This window comes from Triticum aestivum, chromosome 2B (assembly GCF_018294505.1).
Source record: "Triticum aestivum cultivar Chinese Spring chromosome 2B, IWGSC CS RefSeq v2.1, whole genome shotgun sequence".
In the NCBI taxonomy this organism is placed as follows: domain Eukaryota; kingdom Viridiplantae; phylum Streptophyta; class Magnoliopsida; order Poales; family Poaceae; genus Triticum; species Triticum aestivum.
In genome coordinates this window covers 124794804-124817105 of record NC_057798.1, presented here as the reverse complement: position 1 = coordinate 124817105, position 22302 = coordinate 124794804, and the positions used below count along the sequence as shown (strand labels likewise).

At 44.4% G+C, this 22302-nt stretch overlaps 1 protein-coding gene, 1 long non-coding RNA gene and 1 pseudogene across 2 annotated transcripts; 2 read left to right on the top strand and 1 right to left on the bottom strand.

Annotated features, from left to right (window-relative positions):
* The window catches only part of LOC123039102 (phosphoribosylformylglycinamidine cyclo-ligase, chloroplastic/mitochondrial-like), a 62743-nt pseudogene extending 50391 nt beyond the window's left edge, over positions 1 to 12352 (top strand).
* Positions 12353 to 13151: 799 nt separating this feature from the next.
* LOC123043852 (cis-zeatin O-glucosyltransferase 1) lies at positions 13152 to 15164 on the top strand. Its single transcript, XM_044466441.1, has one exon. It carries the CDS (start codon positions 13328 to 13330, stop codon positions 14759 to 14761), a length of 1434 nt encoding a protein of 477 aa, XP_044322376.1. The 5' UTR covers positions 13152 to 13327; the 3' UTR covers positions 14762 to 15164.
* A 1611-nt stretch (positions 15165 to 16775) lies between these two features.
* Positions 16776 to 21888, bottom strand: LOC123043853 (uncharacterized). Its single transcript, XR_006419656.1, has 5 exons — positions 21020 to 21888; positions 20374 to 20491; positions 19586 to 20145; positions 17937 to 19254; positions 16776 to 17507 (listed from the first exon to the last, which is right to left on the bottom strand). It is a non-coding gene; the product is annotated as an uncharacterized lncRNA (long non-coding RNA).
* Positions 21889 to 22302: the final 414 nt, after the last annotated feature.

The window sequence follows — 22302 nt, the reverse complement described above, 5'->3', positions numbered from 1 at the left end:
GCATACTTGTTAGCATCTTTCAGGATTGACAAAACCTTCTGGTTGTATCACATACAACCTTTCCTCAAGAATATCGTCGAGGAAATAATGTTTTGACATCCTATCTGCAAGATTTCATAAATCATGCAGTAATTGCTAATATAATTCCAACAGATTCTTAGCATCGCTACGAGTGAGAAAGTCTCATCGTAGTCAACTCCTTGAACTTGTCAGAAAACATCTTAACGACAAGTCGAGCTTTCTTAATGGTGATACTTACCATCATTGTCCGTCTTCCTTTTAAAATCCATCTGTACCCAACAGCCTTACGACCATCAAGTAGTTCTTCCAAAGTCTACACTTTGTTTTCATACATGGATCCTCTCTCGGATTTTATGGCCTCGAGCCATTTGTCAGATTCCGGGCCCACCATCGCTTCTCCATAGCTCGTAGGTTCATTGATGTCTAGCAACATGACCTCCAAGACAGGATTACCGTACCACTCTGAAGCAGTACCTGTCCTTTTCGTCCTACGAGGTTTGGTAGTGACTTGATCCGAAGTTTAATGATCACTATCATCAACTTCCACTTCAATTGGTGTAGGTGCCACAAGAACAACTTCCTGTGCCCTGCTACACACTGGTTGAAGTGATGGTTCAATAACCTTATCAAGTCTCCACCATCATCCCACTCAATTCTTTCGAGAGAAACTTTTCCTCGAGAAAGGACACGTTTCTAGAAACAATCACTTTTGCTTCCGGATCTGAAATAGGAGGTATACCCAACTGTTTTGGGTGTCCTATGAAGACGTATGTATCCGCTTTGGTTCGAGCTTATCAGGATGAAACTTTTTCACATAAGCGTTGCAGCCCCAAACTTTCAAGAAATGACAGCTTAGGTTTCTCTAAACCATAGTTCATACGCTGTCATCTCAACGGAATTACATGGTACCCTATTAAAGTGAATGTGGTTGTCTCTAATGCCTAATCCATAAACGATAGTGGTAATTCGATAAGAGACATCATGGTATGCCCCATATCCAATAGGGTGCATCTATGATGTTCGGACACACCATCACACTATGGTGTTCCAGGCGGCGTTAGTTGTGAAACAATTTCCATAATGTCTTAATTGTGTACCAAGCTCGCAACCCAGATATTCATCTCTATGATCATATCAGACATTTTATCCTCTTGTCACGAAGATCTTCAACTTCACTCTAAAATTACTTTAACCTTTCAATAATTCAGACTTGTGTTTCATCAAGTAAATATTCTCAGCATCTACTCAAATCATCTGTGAAGTAAGAGCATAACGATATCCACTGCGTGCCTCGGCACTCATTGGACATCACACATCAAAATGTATTACTTCCAACAAGTTGCTCTCTTGTTCCATCTTACTGAAAACGAGGCTTTTCAGTCATCTTGCCCATGTGGTATGATTTGCATGTCTCAAGTGATTTAGAATCAACTGAGTCCAAACGATCCATCTGCATGGAGTTTCTTCATGCACACATACGAATAGACATGGTTCGCATGTCTCAAAATTTTCAAAAATGAGTGAGTCCAGAGATCCATCAACATGGAGCTTCTTCATGCGTTTTATACCAATATGACTCAAATGGCAGCGCCACAAGCAGGTGGTACTATCATTACTATCTTATATCTTTTGGCATGAACATGTGTATCGCTACGATAGAGATTCAATAAACCATTCATTTTAGGCGCAAGACCATTGAAGGTATTATTCAAATAAAAAGAGTAACCATTATTCTCCTTAAATGAATAATCGTATTGCGATAGACATAATCCAATCATGTCTATGCTCAACGCAAACACCAAATAACAATTATTTAGGTTTAACACCGATCCCGATGGTAGAGGGAGCGTGCAATGTTTGATCACATCAACCTTGGAAATACTTCCAACACATATCGTCACCTCGCCTTTAGCTAGTCTCCGTTTATTTCGTAGCCTTTTTATTTCGAGTTACTAACACTTAGAAACCGAACCGGTATCTATGACCATGGTGATACTAGGAGTACTAGTATAGTACACATTAATACAATCTATATCCAATATACTTCTATCGACCTTGCCTGCCTTCTTATCTACCAAGTATCTAGGGTAATTCTGCTCTAGTGACCGTTCCCCTTATGACAGAAGCACTTAGTCTTGGGTTTGGGTTCAACGTTGGGTTTCTTCACTAGAGCAGCAACTAATTTGCCGTTTCATGAAGTATCCCTTCTTGCCCTTGCCCTTCTTGAAACTAGTGGTTTCACTAACCATCAACAATTGATGCTCCTACTTGATTTGTACTTTTGCGGTGTCAAACATCGCGAATAGCTCAAGGATCATCATATCTATCCCTGATATGTTATAGTTCATCACGAAGCTCTAGCAGCTTGGTGGCAATGACTTTGGAGAAACATCACTATCTCATCTGGAAGATTAACTCCCACTCGATTCAAGTGATTGTAGTACCCAGACAATCTGAACACGTGCTCAACGATTGAGCTTTTCTCCCTTAGTTTGTAGGCTAAGAAACTCGTCGGAGGTCTTATACCTCTTGACGTGGGCACGAGCGTGAAATCCCAATTTCAGCCCTTGGAACATCTCATATGTTCCGCGATGTTTCTAAAACGTCTTTAGCGCCTCAATTCTAAACTGTTTAACATTACTGAACTATCACATAGTCATCAAAACGTGTATGTCAGATGTTTGCAACATCCACAGACGACGTTCGAGGTTCAGCACACCGAGCGGTGCATTAAGGACATAAGCCTTCTGCGCAGTAATGAGGACAATCCTCAGTTTACGGACCCAGTCCGCATAATTGCTACTATCAACTTTCAACTAAATTTTCTCTAGGAACATATCAAAAATAGTAGAACTAAAACGCGAGCTACGACATAATTAAGTTCATCTAATGAACTCCCACTCAGATAGACATCCCTCTAGTCATCTAAGTGATACATGATCCGAGTCAACTAGGTCGTGTCCGATCATCACGTGAGACGGACTAGTCATCATCGATGAACATCTTCATGTTGATCGTATCTACTATATGACTCATGCTCGACCTTTCGGTCTCTTGTGTTCTGAGGCCATGTCTGTACATGCTAGGCTCGTCAAGTCAACCTAAGTGTTTCGCGTGTGTAAATCTGGCTTACACCCGTTGTATGTGAACGTTAGAATCTATCACACCCGATCATCACGTGGTGCTTCGAAACAACAAACTTTCGCAACGGTGCACAGTTAGGGGGAACAGTTTCTTGAAATTTTAATGAGGAATCATCTTATTTACTACCGTCGTTCTAAGCAAATAAGATGCATAAACATGATAAACATCACATGCAATCAAATAGTGACATGATATGGCCAATATCATTTTTCTCCTTTTGATCTCCATCTTCGGGGCTCCGTGATCATCATCGTCACCGGCATGACACCATGATCTCCATCATCATGATCTCCATCATCATGATCTCCATCATCATGATCTCCATCATCGTGTCTCCATGAAGTTGTCTCACCAACTTATTACTTCTACTACTATGGCTAACGGTTTAGCAATGAAGTAAAGTAATTACATGGCGTTATTCAGTGACACGTAGGTCATACAATAAATAAAGACAACTCCTATGGCTCCTGCCGGTTGTCATACTCATCGACATGCAAGTCGTGATTCCTATTACAAGAATATGATCAATCTCATACATCACATATATTTCATTCATCACATCCTTCTTGGCCATATCACATCACACGGCATATGCTGCAAAAACAAGTTAGACGTCCTCTAATTGTTGTTGCAAGTTTTTACGTGGCTGCTATAGGTTTCTAGCAAGAACGCTTCTTACCTACGCCAAAACCACAACGTGATATGCCAATTTCCATTTACCCTTCATAAGGACCCTTTTCATCGAATCCGATCCGACTAAAGTGGGAGAGACAGACACCCGCTAGCCACCTTATGCAACAAGTGCATGTCAGTCGGTGGAACCTGTCTCACGTAAGTGTACGTGTAAGGTCGGTTCGGGCCGCTTCATCCCACAATACCGTCGAAACAAGATAGGACTAGTAACGGTAAGCATATTGAACAAAATCAACGCCCACAACAACTTGTGTTCTACTCGTGCATAGAATCTATGCAATAGACCTAGCTCATGATGCCACTGTTGGGGAACGTAGCAGAAATTCAAAATTTTCTATGCATCACCAAGATCAATCTATGGAGAGACTAGCAACAAGAGAGAGAGAGGGAGTGCATCTTCATACCCTTGAAGATCGCTAAGAGGAAGCGTTACAAGAACGCGGTCGGTGGAGTCGTTCATGAAGCGATTCAGATCGCGGCCGAATCCGATCTAAGCACCGAACAACGGTGCCTCCGCGTTTAACACACGTACAACCCGGGGATGTATCCTACTTCTTGATCCAGCAAGGGGAGAGTAGTAGTTGAGGGAGAACTCCGACAGCACGACGGCATGGTGGTGATGGAGCTCGTGGTTCTCCGGCAGGGCTTCGCCAAGCACTACGGAGGAGGAGGAGGTGTTGGAGGAGGGAGAGGGCTCCACTAGGGGAAGGGTGCGGCTGCCCTCTCTCTCCCTCACTATATATAGGGGGAAGGGAGGAGGGGGAGGTGCCCTAGGGTTCCCTAGGGGAGGGGCGGCGGCCACAGGGGAAACCCTAGATGGGTTTGGGCGCCCCCACCCCCTAGGAAACTTACCTCCCAAGTCGGGAGGGGCGGCTGCCCTAGGGGTGGCGCCCCCACCTCTCCTGGTTACGTGAGATGGGGTGGGAGGGGCGCTCAGCCCCTTAGTGGGCTGATGTGCCCTCTCCCCTTGGCCCATAAGGCCCCCCAACGCTTCCCGGGGCCTCCGAAACCCCTTTCGGACACGCTGGTCATCACCTGGTACCCCCGAAACAATTCCAGACTCCAATACCCTTCGTCCAATATACCGATCTTCACCTCTGGACCATTCCGGAGCTCCTCGTCATGTCCGGGATCTCATCCGGGACTCCGAACAACCTTCGGTAACCACATACTATTTCCCATAACAACTCTAGCATCACCGAACCTTAAGTGTGTAGACCCTACGGGTTCGGGAACCATGCAGACATGACCGAGACGTTCTCCGGTCAATAACCAACAGCGGGATCTGGATACCCATGTTGGCTCCCACATGTTCCACGATGATCTCATCGGATGAACCACGATGTCAAGGATTCAAGCAATCCCGTATGCAATTCCCTTTGTCAATCGGTATGTTACTTGCCCGAGATTCGATCGTCGGTATCCCAATACCTCGTTCAATCTCGTTACCGGCAAGTCACTTTACTCGTTCCGTAATGCATGATCCCGTGACTAACTACTTAGTCACATTGAGCTCATTATGATGATGCATTACCGAGTGGGCCCAAAGATACCTCTCCGTCTCACGGAGTGACAAATCCCAGTCTCGATTCGTGCCAACCCAACAGACACTTTCGGAGATACCCGTAGTGCACCTTTATAGCCACCCAGTTACATTGTGACGTTTGGCACACCCAAAGCATTCCTATGGTATCGAGGAGTTGCACAATCTCATGGTCTAAGGAAATGATACTTGACATTAGAAAAGCTTTAGCAAACGAACTACATGATCTTGTGCTATGCTTAGGATTGGGTCTTGTCCATCACATCATTCTCCTAATGATGTGATCCAGTTATCAATGACATCTAATGTCCATGGTCAGGAAACCATAACCATCTATTGATCAACGAGCTAGTCAACTAGAGGCTCACTAGGGACATGTTGTGGTCTATGTATTCACACATGTATTACGGTTTCCAGTTAATACAATTATAGCATGAACAATAGACAATTATCATGAACAAGGAAATACAAATAATCATTTTATTATTGCCTCTAGGGCATATTTCTAACAGTAACCACCACTGTGATCGCATCATCGTTGCCTTAATTCTTATTGTGCCATTGCATTCTCGTTTCAGTCAATACAGACATGTGTGATCCCTTTTGTTAAATTTTTTTGAACACATGTTGATTGTCTTGAAGAAGGTCTATCTCGTTACTTTTTGATAAAAAAATTTGAACACATGTTGATTGGCTTGAATGAAGGTCTATCCCGTTACTTTACGACATGTTTCCAAAACATGGACCTCAAGGTTAATGCAACTAATAGGACGGAGCACTTTATACATTCAACACAATTAAATGTTTTCCAAAAAAAGTGATATGATTTATGTGAAACTTATAAGTCATGTATGTCAAATTAATCTCTGTGTACTTGTTCTCGAATTAACCTCCAGGCCGTTTTGCCGCGTATCACACACATCTTGTTAAGTTGAACCGTTTATGTTCTCTTCCCTAATCAAAAACATTTCACTCGACTGAACCATATGTCGTATATCATACACACCTTGATCTGGCTGACCGTTTCTGTTGCTTTCCCTAATAGAAAACAGTTCATCAGAGCAAAGTGTATGCCATATATTGCACACACATTGATATGGCTGCCCGTTTCTGTTGTTCTGTCTAATCGCAAACAGTTCGTTTGTATCAATCGTATGCCCTGCTTCGCACACGCAACTAAAATTTGAACCGTGTTTGATGCATCCGTCATTGCAAATGTTTTGCACCTTTTTTGATGGTTTTTTACATCACCGTTTGCGATTATTGCATCGCACACAATTTTGTCGAAGGGTCTCTAATCGTAGTGTCGCATTAGCAGCAACCTGCAGTAGTGTTTGTATGCTTGAAGTATTATCATTCTTATGTCAATATTAAACTTTTGTTTTGAATCTTATGGATCTGAATATTCTTGCCACAATAAAGAAGATTACATTGATAAATATGTTAGGTAGCATTCCACATCAAAAATTCATTTTTTATCATTTACCTACTCGAGGACGAGCACGAATTAAGCTTGGGGATGCTTGATATGTATCCAACGTATCTATAATTTTTTATTGTTCCATGATATTATATTATCCATCTTGGATGTTTTATATGCATTTATATGCTATTTTATATGATTTTTGGGACTAACCTATTAACCTAGAGCCCAGTGCCAGTTTCTGTTTTTCCCTTGTTTTTGAGTTTTACAGAAAAGGAATACCAAACGGAGTCCAATTGACCTGCCAATTTACGGAGATTTTTTATGGACCAGAAGAAGCCCCCGAAGCAAAAGAGTTGGGCCGGAAGAGTCCCGAGTCATCCACGAGGGTGGAGGGCGCGCCCTACCCCCTGGGCGCGCCCCCTACCTCGTGGCTGACTCGGAGACTCCCTGACGTGAAACCGATGCCAATTTTTTTTTATAAATACAGAAACCCCTGAAAGGAAACCAAGATCGGGAGTTCCGCCGCCTCAAGCCTATGTAGCCACCAAAAACCAATCGGGAGCCTGTTTCCGGCACCCTGCCGGAGGGGGATCCATCATCGGTGGCCATCTTCATCATCCCGACACTCTCCATGACGAGGAGGGAGTAGTTCACCCTCGGGGTTGAGGGTATGTACCAGTAGCTATGTTTTTTATCTCTCTCTCTCTCTCTCTCTCTCTCTCTCGTGTTCTTGATTTGGCACGATCTTAATGTACCGTGAGCTTTGCTATTATAGTTGGATCTTATGATGTTTCTCCCCCTCTACCTTCTTGTAATGGATTGAGTTTTTCCTTTGAAGTTATCTTATCGGATTGAGTCTTTAAGGATTGGAGAACACTTGATGTATGTCTTGCATATGATACCCTTGGTGACAATGGGGTGTTCTATTGATCCACTTGGTGTATGTTTTGGTGATCAACTTGTGGGTTCTGTGACCTTGTGAACTTATGCATAGGGGTTGGCAGACGTTTTCGTCTTGACTCTCCGGTAGAAACTTTGGGGCACTCTTTGAAGTTCTTTGTGTTGGTTTGAATAGATGAATCTGAGATTGTGTAATGCATATCGTATAATCAAACCGATGGATACTTGTGGTGACATTGGAGTATTTAGGTGACATTAGGGTTTTGGTTGATGTGTGTCTTAAGGTGTTATTTTAGTACGAAGTCTAGGGCTGTTTGTGACACTTATAGGAATAGCCCAATAGATCGATCAGAAAGAATAACTTTGAGGTGGTTTCGTACCCTACAATAATCTCTGAAAGAATAACTTTGAGGTGGTTTCGTACCCTACAATAATCTCTTTGTTTGTTCTCCGCTATTAGTGACTTTGGAGTGACTCTTTGTTGCACGTTGAGGGATTGTTATATGATCCAAATATGTTATCATTGTTGAGAGAACTTGCACTAGTGAAAGTATGAATCCTATGCCTTGTTTCGAAGCATTGCAATACCATTTTCACTCACTTTTGTTACTTGCTACCTTGCTGTTTTTATATTTTCAGATTACAAAAACCTATATCTACCATCCATATTGCACTTGTATCACCATCTCTTCGCCTAACTAGTGCACCTATACAATTTACCATTGTATTGGGTGTGTTGTGGACACAAGAGACTCTTTGTTATTTGGTTGCAGGGTTGTTTGAGAGAGATCATCCTCATCCTACGCCTCCCACAGATTGATAAAACCGAGGTCATCCACTTGAGGGAAATTTGCTACTGTCCTACAAACCTCTGCACTTGGAGGCCCAACAACATCTACAAGAAGAAGGTTGCGTAGTAGACATCAACAACCCCCTTGCCAAGTTGGGTACAAGTATTATTTTTGTTTATGTGCATGCACTTTGACCTCATTAGCTTGGTGATTCCTATTGGTTCGATTAATCATTGGTTCTCAATCAAACAAAACACTTTGTTTCTGTGTTATATCACCCTTCCTCTTTAGGGAAAAACTCGACAACTCCTACGGGAGTAGCAGCGCAAAGTATTCACCCACCCCCGATGTGTTGATTATCCGGTCTTCTACAACACGGAATAGTGTGATATGTATCCAACGTATCTATAATTTTTTATTATTTTGTGCAATTATATTATAACTTTTGTATGCTTTATATGCCATTTTATATTATTTTTATGGACTAACCTATTAACTTAGTACCCAATGCCAGTTTCTGTTTTTGCATTTTATTTACTTCGCAGAAAAACCGTACCAAACAAACTCCAAAGACAATAAAAATTTACACTGATTTTTATGGACTATGAGAGACCCTAGAAGCTTCAGGGAGAGACCACAAGATGCACGACGGAGCGACAAGCTCACCTGACGCGCCATCAGCACTTGTGGGGCCCACATGGCTCTATTTGACCTAATTCCTAGCCTATAAATTCCATAATATTCTAAAAATATATAAAGCGAGACCAGAAACAATTCTTCCACCGCCGCATGCCAGTGTTCTTCCGTGATCCCATCTGGAGGCCTTCTTCGATACTCTGCCGGAGGAACCATTGCGGAGGCAATCTTCATCAACATTGCTACCTTCATGATGATGTGTGAGTATTTCTTTCAGGACCTACGTAGTAGGTGGGGAAGAACCTGACACTCCGACACCATGATGAAGATCATGCGTAGAAGGTGTGGGGACCATACTTAGGGAGGCGACACAATGGTATAGAAGATATCTTTGCGCGGGGGATAACAAAGATGACTGCGTGTAGTGACATTATGGCCCGAGTCGTTGCAATGGCAGGAGATGCATCTAATGATGTACGTGCCTAGAAATACTTTGACAACTAGAAGCGAGGACCAAGGTCGTCAAAGTTGCAGCCCAGAGGTAACACATCAGCAGACCAATGCTCGACTAGTGTTGATGCGCGCGTGCTCACACATGTTTGGTTGATCGCAATGTGTGTGTTCAGTAGATCAGACCGAGGCGCCCATGGTGTAGACCATGTTGAGTTGATGGCCCACTTTTGTGGACGAAGCAGCTCACATGGGAGTCACGACGGTGTTGTCGAAGTCGTCACGATGATTGGGGCAATGATTGACCAGCGATGGACAAGGCATGGACTAGAGAAGCCAACTATGATGCATGAAGACATCCCTCGAATGACACATGATGACTTGACGCATAGTTCATGACGAGGAGCCGGTCGGTGTCGAGTTGACACCGATGTCGAAGTACATGCGTGTGAGGCCAGTAGGCCATGGGTGAAGCAAACCTTTTATGTTCGGGGAACCAAAAAAGAAAGACCCCAGTCAAACGACCGACGGAGAGAACCGCCGATGAATCGATAGGAAAAAAGACTTTCAGGGACAGTCGACGGATACCATGGAGATCAATCTCCCGGGAGCAGGGCGATGCGGAAGTTGGGGTGGATCTAGGTTTAGGATCTTGCGATATCATGCTAGAGGATGAGAATTGAGAGGATGTGATTTGTGTCATATATTGAACCTCTCAGATGAGTATATGTAGAGGTCCTTAAGACTTAGAGTATAAAAAGCCCACTAAATATAATATGTAAACAATTCCTATCTAATTTCATCTAACTACCAAATATAACTCTGACAGATATGTGGCTCGCGCGCAAAGAGAGCATTGTTGTCTTGATTGTAGTTGTGCTACCTTTTTTTAGAAGTTTAAGATCCGTTGTGTGGGTCAGATCTTGTATTTCTTGTTTACTCAGGTTGGGCACAAGAATGTAATGCCATACTCATGATATTTTTGTTTCCTGTGGTTGGATTGAATAGAGGATGAATACCTTATGTTTAGTGTTGATGGTGTTGGGACAAAGCTGAAGCTTGCATTTGAAACTACTTCCTCCGTCCCATAATATAAGAACGTTTTTGACACTAGTGTAGTGTTAAAAATGTTCTTATATTTTGGGACAGAAGGAGTAGTATTGATGATACAGATTGATCTGGTACGTGAGTAATTGCTATATATATGCGCTCTTTGTCACATCTATCATGTGGAGTGAATCAATCCCTATATTTTTTGGTCATCATTGTAGGTAGCAATTAGTGTCAATGCCATCCTAACATCAGGCGCAAAACCATTGGTCTTCTCGGATTACTATGCTACGGGCAAGCTTGATGTCGATCTTGCGGAGAAGGTAATGTCGGTGTTGTTGTTTACTTAACGCATCATTTGTTACTTATTGTAATCTTATTTTCCGCACATGATGTGGTGTCTATTTATACTTGAATTGTATAGGTTATCAAGGGAATTATGGATGGATGCGAACAATCAGGCTGTAATCTGATAGGAGGAGAGGCGAGACCTCTCATGAGATAAGTTTTTTTTTCATAATGAATCTTATCAAGTCATTTGAATAATCTCTCATATATGAACATCAGTATAACTGCAACGATATGTATTGAGTGCTTATTTTTATCTTTGGTGCATGGGCAAATTTTTAACTAAAAATCCGTGATATTTGTCATTGTTCATTTCTTTGTAAATTTGGTATTTACTCTCCATAAACATTCCATATGGACTATGCCCTTTTTTGTATAATGAACAATACAAAAGGACATTCCCAATTAAGTAATTGATTATGACAGACTGCAGAGATGCATGCTTTCTATGCGGAAGGTGAATAGGATCTTGGTGGTTTAGCCATGGTGTTGTGGACAAGGATAAGCTCATCGATGGTAAAAACATCGTGGAGGGAGATATCCTCATTGGTTTTCCTTCAAATGGGGTTCATTCAACCAGGTTCTCTCTCCTTAGAAGGTATATTACACTTACCTAGTTCGATTTGTCTCAAATTCAAATAGATGATTCATAGTTCAACTTTTACCCGTTTGTTTTCTAGTCTTTTTCTCCAATTTGTTTATGTTAATGATAGCCAAAAAGATTCTTGTTTCTAGAGTATTGGACAAAAGTGGGCTCTCCTTGACTGACCAGTTCCCAGGAAACGACGTGAAAACAAGTACCGTCGGTGAAATTCTCATGACACCAACTGCCATCTATGTTAAGCAAGTTAGTTTTTATCGATGAATGACCCTATTTCCCATGGTTTTATTTCTGTGCCCAAAGTTGTAACTCAATCATGTTGGATGAAAAAGGTGCTTGAGATCATTAGGAAGGGTGGTGTGAAGGACTAGCCCATACCACTGGTGGTGGCTTCACTGATAACATCCCAAGAGTATTTCCCACCGGACCCGGTGCGAAAATCTTCACTAGATCGTGGGAAGTGCCACCTGCGTTCAAGTGGCTTCAACAGGTAAATATCTAACTAACAAACTTGGCTTGAACATTCTCTACCAATATATCCACTCTCTTTGTACTCAACTATTGGATTATTTGGTATACGTTTATAGGTTGGAAAAATTGAAGATGCCGAGATGATGCGGACGTTCAACATGGGCGTCGGGATGGTCCTTATGGTGAGCGAGGATGCAATTGACACGATTATCAAGGAATCAAGCCCTGCTTATCGCATTGGAGAGGTGATCCAGGGCAAGGGTGTTCACTATGTCTGATGCCCTGCGATAAGCTTTCAACTCAAATTTGGAGTGATTTGAGATTTGTTTTGTCGCGTGGACTTTATCTTAAGCGAGCTTTGAGTGTTAAGTTAAACTTGTTTCTTAATGGAGAAGTTGAGAATCGTTTCGTACTTTTGTACTGACATTTTTACATATATAAAATTAGATATTTCCATACTAAAGACCTTGTCTGCTTGTCATGGTTTTAGGTCTCTTCTTTTCAAGTGTACCGCCCGGTAAATTTCCACACTTTTAATCAGCTTGACAGCTACCGCATTTTATAGATGAACGAAATGTCTCAAAGAACAACTCAACAAGTAGGACTCAAAACTGAAAGTGTTTCACGCCTTGGGTGTTATTTTAAGATACGAAAGTTGCAAATACCAAATGTTACAAACTGTTTCTTATAGTCTTCATCATCCCATCACACCATTTGAGCAGAATTCTCCCAAGATGGAGCTGAGCCTGCGCGGATTGAAATGATCCCGGCATAACAACTGAAGCTAACCTGAACGAAGTTTTTCTTTTTCTTTTTAGGAACCTGAACAAAGATAACGATTATCAGAATCATCATCTCGTCAGCTGGCGTCTGGCATCTTAAATTGCAGAGTAACATTTGCAATTTCAGGTGGAAATTCGGGAACATGTTAATGTGAACGAGAAGAGCAGACGGAGCAATAATTTAATCAGCACTGCTATACAGACGACAGTAGGTAGACGATTATTGAACGACAATCCATTTAAGCCGTCCATGCATGGCAACAGTTGTCTGCAAACCGCTGGATGGACCATCGTGCAAGGGTCGTTCACCCTATATGTCGTGTGTACAGCAGTTTCGTAATTTAATCTGGCGTCACGCCGGCGAGTGGCGACTAGTGCGCCTCCTCTCGCGAAAGCTCTGTCTTTTCCCTAGAGTCAAAAGCGAGCCCGTGAGCCGCCGCCGCTGCATTCCGATCTGGATCACCCGCGGCGATGGAATCCCTTCCCGTCGCCGTGGTCACCGTGCCGTTCCCGGCGCAGGGCCACCTGAACCAGCTCCTGCACGTGTCGCTGCTGCTCGCGGGCCGGGGGATCCCCGTGCACTTCGCCGCGCCGGAGCCGCACCTCCGGGAGGCCCGCGCGCGCGTGCACGGCTGGGACGCCGGCTCCTTCCTCGCCCTCCGCTTCCGCGCCCTCGACGTCCCGGCGCACGCGTCCCCGGACCCCGACCCGTCCTCGCCGTTCCCGACGCACATGCAGCCCCTGTTCGAGGCCTTCTGCGACGGCGGCGCCGCCCGGGCCTCGCTGTCCGCGCTCCTGCACGAGCTCTCGGCGTCCCACCGCCGCGTCGTGGTCCTGCACGACCGCATGGCGGCGTTCGCGGCCGGCGAAGCAGCCCGGCTGCCCAACGGGGAGGCGCTCGGGGTGCACTGCCTCGCTGCGTCCTACAACGTCGGGTGGATGGACCCCGGCCACCGCCTCCTGCGGGACCACGGGATGGTGTTCCACCCGGCAGACGCCTGCGCGACCAAGGAGTTCGTGGCGCTCGCCAAGCGGATGGGCCAGGAGCGCCGCCGCGCGCCCGGGGCCGGCATGGTCGTGAACACCTGCCGCGCGCTCGAGGGCGAGTTCCTCGACGTGCTCGCCGCCCAGAGCGCTTCCTCCTCCGACGGCCACACGCTGTTCGCCATCGGGCCTCTGAACCCGGTGCTGCCCGCCACCGATGCGGCCGCGGCCGCACAGGCTCCGGCGGAGCGACACGAGTGCCTGGAATGGCTCGACAGGCAGCCGCCGTTGTCGGTGCTGTACATTTCGTTCGGCACGACGTCGTCTCTCCGGACAGAGCAGGCGAGGGAGCTGGCCGCAGCGCTGCGCGACACCAACCAGCGGTTCGTCTGGGTGCTGCGCGACGCCGACCGGGCGGACATGCGCGAGTCCGGCGGCGCGCGCGGGCTCGCGGACGCGGCGGCGTCCCTGCTCGGCGACGCAGCGGCGTCCCTGCTCGGCGACGCAGCGGCTCAGGGGACGGGCGTGGTGGTCACCGGGTGGGCGCCGCAGCTGGAGATCCTGGCGCACGTCGCGACGGCGGCTTTCATGAGCCACTGCGGGTGGAACTCGACGGTGGAGGGGCTGAGCCACGGGAAGGCCATCCTGGCGTGGCCGATGCACAGCGACCAGCCATGGGACGCGGAGCTGGTGTGCAAATACCTCGGGGCCGGCGTCCTCGTGCGGCCATGGGAGGAGCGCGGGCAAGTCACGCCGGCGGCCGCCATCCGCGAGGCCACCGAGAGGGCGATGCGATCGGAGGAAGGGGCGACAGTCCGGGAGCGGGCGAGGGCGCTCGGGCAGGCCATTCGCGCCGCCGTGGCCGACGGCGGGTCCTCGCGCCGGGACCTGGACGACCTCGTGGCGTACGTGACGAGGTGACCCACCGATCGACGCCTCGACGGCGCGGCAAGCCGGCGTTAGATGCGCAACGTGGAGCTGTGAAAGTTAAAGATCCATGGCTGTTTAACCGCTCTTGAAGAGTGACATGACCGTCCTTGACTCGAGCTAACCAGTGTTATCACATACTAGATGACTCGTTGCGCCAATGGCGCAAAGGCCGAGAGGGAGCCAAGTATTGTGAGAATATTTAGACACCCAAGTTAAAAATCAAATGTGGCCAACACTCCCACATCCTCTGCTTGGAAGCCGCATTTTCTCACCAAATCTAACATGGATACATGATTCTTCAAGAGCAAATTTCAGAGAAAATGTAAAGCATGGAAAGCTTTAAGTTGTACTATTGAGACCATACCACCATATCTTCATTTAGTTTTTTTGGAAATCTAAAGGTCCAAGAGAATGGTACATGTGAGAAGCTGTGAATCCACAACAAAAAACTAAACTAACTTCCAAAAAACATTTCAAGTTTGGAAGCCACAAAGAAGCAGCCCAGATCACTCATTGTAGTGCAGGTACATGTCCTTAATCCTGCATCCATAGCCCATGATGTTTCAACACCTAAATCCATGAAATCCAACCGAAGGAAATCATGGCAGAAACATGCGCCGTGGCTTACGTCTAGGAGAAGGACTACATTCTTGTGCAGGTTGGGCACAGCAATCCTCGCTGCGAGACCATAATTTCAGTCTTCTTTAATCTCTAACTGAACCAAATAACAAAAGCTTAAGCTTAAGCATCCACACACACAGAAAATGCAAAACAAATCTCACATAAAACTGTCCCAAGTCAGATACAGGGGAAACCAAGGTGAGATGATCATGTTTCTTATAGGAAACAATAACCATAGGTAAATACATACATTATTGTCATGTCAGAAGGTACTTAGTTGTACTTCAAGTGGTACCGGGACATGAAACTAAGCCATTGAAATTTTTGAAACAGAATAGATGATAACACCAGTGTAGGCCATGAAAAAAATACAAAGAACATAATCAAGCATAATCCACCTCGACCGAAGCAACGGTCGATCAATAGCAGTTACCTGAACCTTGTGATGCTAGACCATATATCTATGGTCACCCTTTTTATTTCTCCCGCCTAACCTGAAGTAGCTATCCGGACAAAATAGGGAGCCACAATTCAACAAATCAGTTCTTAGTAATTATAGAATGCCCTGTATTAAAGGAAGTAAAATCAAGCATGTATGTGCTCTAACTTCCATAACTGCATGTAAACTCAGCAACTAACTGTGTATACCAGTGTACAATTCTCAAGTTTAGCTACAGAGACTAAAACAGGGACAGAGGGCGTGCACCTGAAACCTGATGGAGTTTGCTTCGGCCTCCCTCTCAATGGCCAACCCAGAACATAATCATCAACCATGCGCGCCCCCACCGTGTACTTCACAAGCATCTATAAAGATGGAATTGACATAAGCCATAAATCACAAGTTCTTGGCACCAACGGCAATAGGGTGTCGTTTTAAACAATGTTCAGAATGATGGCTAAGAAGAATCTACTAATGCCTACAACAGACACATCTAAACTGAATTTTGTTTGTTTTTTCTGTAACTAAGAATTTGGAAATTGGCAATCACGTATATAGATCAAGGAAAAGTAGAGTAAAAAATGGATCACAATTATGCTAGCAGCAAAGTATTCTGGAAATGAAAAAAAGAAGAGAAACACAAGTTAGTTCATTCCAGTCAAGTGTTGCAAGTATATCTTTCAAGCTTCGAAAAAATAGATACGGATCAAAAGAGGCTATCGCATCATCCTGGTCGTTAACATCAGAACCATAATTTTGGATTTCTGAAGTTGCAAAATACTTTCTGGAAGCTGTTGTACAATTGTGTTTCAAGCTTCAAAAGAACCAAACTTTAAATATTTCATATTTTCCTAGGCACACACGACAACCGCAACAAAAGAGGAAACAGATCAGCCATAGTACAATTGTGTTTGTATAGGCCTACTAAAAGAACACATGAGTAATAAAGTCCATGAACTGAAATCTAAATAATTCCAGAGCAGCCCAAGCATAATGCAAGCAGCACAACTACGGCACCGAGTTGCGGCCATCAGTTGTGCGCAGCCTTCTACCGTGACAGTCTATTTCCACGTGTGGAGCTTAATGCCCTAGTAATCCGGTGGGGAGCCAGCGAGACATGTAGATTTTCAGATGGGCCACGGTCAACCACCGTAAATGATAAATGGCTACTGTTGTAAAGCCTACACATTTGGTACAAAAAATATGGCAACGAAGCTTAAAAAATATGTGCATAATCTCATACCATGTACCTGACATAGGAGACAAATGTTAGACTTGCAAGCATGTACAACAAGACTCACCGAATATGAAACTTACAAATTAATTGTTATTTAATAGTTTTAATGGAGAAGGTGGGGAAATACACTAGAAAAACATTCTCCAAGGGCATCTTTTCAGCTGAAGTACCAAGAAAAAAGGACTTGGGAAGGACAAAGAATAACTATATTAATAGTCTATAGATACTTGACTAACCAGTTTGCTATAATTAATTGCAATGTAAATCCAAATTTAAAATGGGTTCAATTTATATTAGCCTCATGCTTTCAGTAGCTAGAAACAAAAATATCGCATCCAGAACAACTGAAATATCACAAGAGAATAGCTTACAAAGACAATAAAACAGAACCCACATAAGAACTCTTTTCAACAGTGAGACATCAATAAGAAGACCATGACCTGAAACATAAACAAAGGAGGAAAAATCCATCAGAAAAAATCGTCCTAAGATCTTCCTAAATTTGTACAAAAGAGATATTCTAGCAAAAGAAAGAGAAATATTAATGCAGTATCACTTATCAATGTTGGTAACTTGTATGAATTACAACCTTTTTATTGCAATGTTTGTAATTTTAGTCTAAAAATTGAGCTCTTGTTTTTTTTTCAGCTTCCTAATTTTCAAGTGCAGTTGGAAAATATCCTACAACACTGAATAATGGAAGAGATAAAAGTTTTAAACGGTAAATTTCCTCGCAGAGTAACAACGAAGCTCTAACTAAGTGGATTTGCTCTTCTTTGGGGATATGCTAATTCATCTATCACGGAAAATAACACAAATTATGCTAGTGTGCACTATTTCAAAATAGCTTCAATATCACTGGAAAATACCTGCGGTCGCTTGAATTGCCCAAAGGTGAATGCCACTCAAGATACAAGAGCTCTGAATCAACCGATTAATGCATAATCCAGTTCACTGTATGGATATACCTGTGGTTTTAGAGAAGAATGAAGCAGTCAAATATAAATGACAAATTTCAATTTAATGAAACACCACAGTTTTACCTTCCCGGGAGCTTTATGCATTTAGGAATCTGCACTGTCACTGGTAAGGAACAAAATAGGAGCGAAAAAAACATGAATTCTGATTTAAGGGTAAGATGGTTCATTGCCTAGAGGTAAAGAAAAATAAGATTCACAATTAAAATAATGGTCTCAGATAGCAACAAATCAGTTATATGTGCATCTATATAACTGGTGCAGTTGCAGGTTAGGGAGAATGTCTCTTCCATTAAGTATGGCAGTTATCTAATACCTCAGTTTGGACACTTCTCAAGTGAAACCTTCCATCATACATATAGTGCACATGCAATAGTTTCACAATTCGGGCAAATTCACATATAGCACCATCGCCGGATTGGCGGGTGCAGAGCAAGAGCCCGCCAGCCTCTGTGTCGCAGAGGGCTTTGAGCCAGCACAATGATTTGGGTGGACAGTTATTGTGTCTCACTTGGCTTTTCAATGATTTTTTTTCATGTAGGCACCTTTTTAATAAATAGAATGTCAACTCGGAATCCATAACTTTTCTTGCAAGCTGAAGAAACCAGGGGGGAATGCTTTACTGGGCCTAAACTACGTGTAAATGTGGATGTTATCATGCAGCGCAGTAGGATACCAAATAAAAGTGTAAAACCTTCAAAGTGTGTGGCTGACATTGATTATGGCTATTGGAAAATAAATGCAGGAACTTCTGATAGATATGAAATGAACAATGTGCATTTACTCAAGCCCTTTCTTTTTACTGTGTACCAGCTAGAAAAGTATGTACATCTAGTAGGTTGTTGTCAACCTGTACTTTAGAATATAATTCACATAGCGTACGGGATAATTGAACAATGATGAATCACATACACAATTCATAGGTATTGACTTGAAGCTGTGAAAATTGGAGAAATGCAACCCTACTAGAAGCAGGCAGGCAGAGGCGAAAAAGTGTGACTACTCTAGATTGGAATTTGAAATAAACTTGATCAGATTCATCCGCATGAAGGAGGGTAAAATAGACCTGCTTTGACTGACGACCTGTCGAAGTGGATGTAGGTGCAGAGGTTGATCCGTTGCTGAGGCGAGGCATGCGGCAGCGGTCCGAACGGGTTTCTTCACGTTGATCCGATCGGTGGCCTTTGTGCGCCTGGAAGCAAAATCTGTTCTGAATAACATAGGTAGGTCCATTTAGAGAAAGGAACACATAGTGGCATGATAGCATCATTGTCAGACTGAATTCCTTTAACTCACCACCCAAGATAAAGACATACTGTAAGACCTATGATCCCATCTTTACATAAATTGAGAGACATATACCTATGACATAACTACAAGCTCTACATCCGAGATGACTGCTCAGAGTTTCTTCCATTTCATCGCAATTGTTTTGAATACGAATAAGAGAAACTTGTTGCACTAACTTTTTTAAATGAATAAAAGAACTCGTGCCATTCGATAGAATAGAACCTAAATAGTCAAATTTGGTTGGTACATACACTTTTCAGTTTCCAGAGTCGTCCATGTTCTGGACAACATTGTCATAGTGGATGCTAAGACCATCTCCCTTGATCCGTCAGTAGAACGGATTTTTAGATGTGGGCCTCTTCATGCCTTCTCCACTACTGCTGTTGCCACCTTGTGCTGGTCAGACCTAAACTATGATACACAAAATAACACGTATTAATAGAGCAAGCTCCAAAAATCTACAACAGGAAAGCATAGATGACCAGAGCATTGAATCAAAGCGGATTTTGCTGCCGCGACGCAGTTCGGTCAGAAGGCAGCCTTAAACGTATAGATGAACTGGATCTCCATCGTCGCTTCATGGTTAGTTGCTGCAACTGCCTCTGACTCCTCATGGATTTGGCTACAAGGTCACGCCTGATAGGAATGTCCCAGCTTCACATTGCCTGGAGTACACCACTGTCAGGCTTTACTTGCACCAGAAAAACCAGTGCCATTTACAAGGACTAAATCATAACCCATTTCTCTGGTATCCTGATAACCTCGCAGTCTATTTGCTTTAGCTCCCGCGTCTTCATATGTCGACCCAGCTCTGCATACAACGTTAAGTTACCCTTCTGTATCCATGTAAAAATTAGACAATATCATGGTGATAAGAGATCTACTCGATGGTAAAATATAGCTCATATAATAAGTATGAACAGACACCAAAGGATGCATCCTTTTAAATAATTCTGAGGGCATCATGAGTATTGCAAAAGCATGTACAAATAAATACATAGCTAAGAGGAATGAATATTTCCTCTTGGGAGTTTCATACCTCTAGTTCTTCTGGTTCATAGATGTAATGTGACCTTCGGGATGTGAGAAATAAGGAATTAAAATGCATTATGTGCAAGGCGGTACAACTCCTCTCCTTTAATTATAATATGGGTATACTGCATAACAAAGGAAACCTTATTTAGAGCTACAGCTAGGAAATTAATACTCCAATTGACCACTGAACCTTACAACATAGGCCTTAAGTACAGGGAGACAGATAAAAACCTAGATCTGTTACAAAGATGGTTCTTGTGCGATTAGCTGAATATATAGTAATAAACGCCAAGTGCAACTGTGCAAGCTTTTATCTACCAATCACAAAAATACAAATGGCAAACTAAATGATATTAAGAAAAAGATGAAGAGTTCATGAAGGGGAGAAGTAGGAAACTTGTTTGGTCTGAAATTTCGACATATCTAGAAAATGACAATACAGACTTTACAATGTTCATTTGAATAAAATCTGGCGCAACCTTATTCCAAAATAGAATAGGTCAAGAGGAGCATTTACCCTGCACCTTGCTATGGCATAAATGCTATGAAACTGAATCACAAAATACAATGATGCTCTATCTCATGCATAAGCTTTGTCAGTGTCACTATGAAAAAACCTTATTTACATAACAAGTATGTGTTTTATTCACCTTCGTTGCCAAGGCTGGCTGCTCCAAGCCCGTGCAGCCCCCATATCCAAAACTGAGCAGCCCCCAAATCCTCCCATTGTTTACTGCTATGTGTGTTTCTTCGTGTGAGAAAGGAGGAGAAACAACATAGAGAGATACATACGGGAGAAGGGGAGAAAAGGGACGTGGTCATTTGTAGACTGTAGTCAAGCCGCCCTATAAGCCAGGTCGCGCCTGACCTCGCCGGTGCAGGCCGACGCCGGCGGAGACCCTCTCCAGTTAGAAGCCACACCTCCCTCCCTCTCTCTCTCTCTCTCTCTCTCTCCTACAGATCAAACCCAGCAGCGCCGGGAATGTCGCATCCACACCCGAGGCAGACGAGATGCGGGAGGGGGAGGGGGGGAGAGGGTAAGGGGGAGGGGGAGGCGGCTGAGGTGGGAGGAAGAGGATGAGGCGGCGGGGGCGGCAAGGAACTTGTGGGGAACGAAGGCGAGGCCGGTGTTGGCCCTTGTGAGGGCGTCGGTGTCGGGGATGGCAAGGAAGGGCTTGACGGTGGTGGCGGGGTGAGGAGACGAGGGAGGATTCTGGGGAGGGGGCGGAGGCGCGCGGGTGGCGGCCCTTGGTCTTGGCCCAGACCAACTCCCCGGCGGCTAGGGCCTGGGGCCGGGGCTCGGGATCCTCGATCTCCATCGCGGGTGCGCGACCAAGAGGAGGGGATTGGAATTGGCAGAGGATGGAGGAGCGGTGGCGGCGCGGCAGTAGGAGGAGAGGTGGTCCAGCACGGGGCAGAGGAGAGCGGTGGTGGCGGCGGCAGGCGGATCCGGCGCGGGGCAGAGGGGAGGGGTGGCAGCAGCAAGGGGGGCTCGGGGGGACGCGGGTCGCTCTCGCGTGGGGGCGGGCGACGGCTAGGGTTTCTCCATTGCAGTGGATAAGTTTTATACACCTATACGTGAAATTACTAAAATGCCCTTGGCGGGGCACCGAATTAACAGGCGGTGGCACGAGTGATTTAAAGGTGACGTGGCCACCTTGGTCCTGCCTAGCGGTTCTCCAGGGTTTATAGGTTAAATTGAGATCTTCTTTGCCCCCGACAATGCTTCCCTGCTACCCAGATGTATATCCACAACCAGATAAATACTGACATAGTTGGAGAAAATTTGACCATATTGATATTACCTAAATTTTTAAAAGCAAAGCTTTGTTGTTTAGTCTTCCCGAGCAACACTAAAAAAAGACACATCCGTGACATTTTGGGCCGAACGAAACTGTTTTCTATCATACATATTACACTTCTATGACGATAA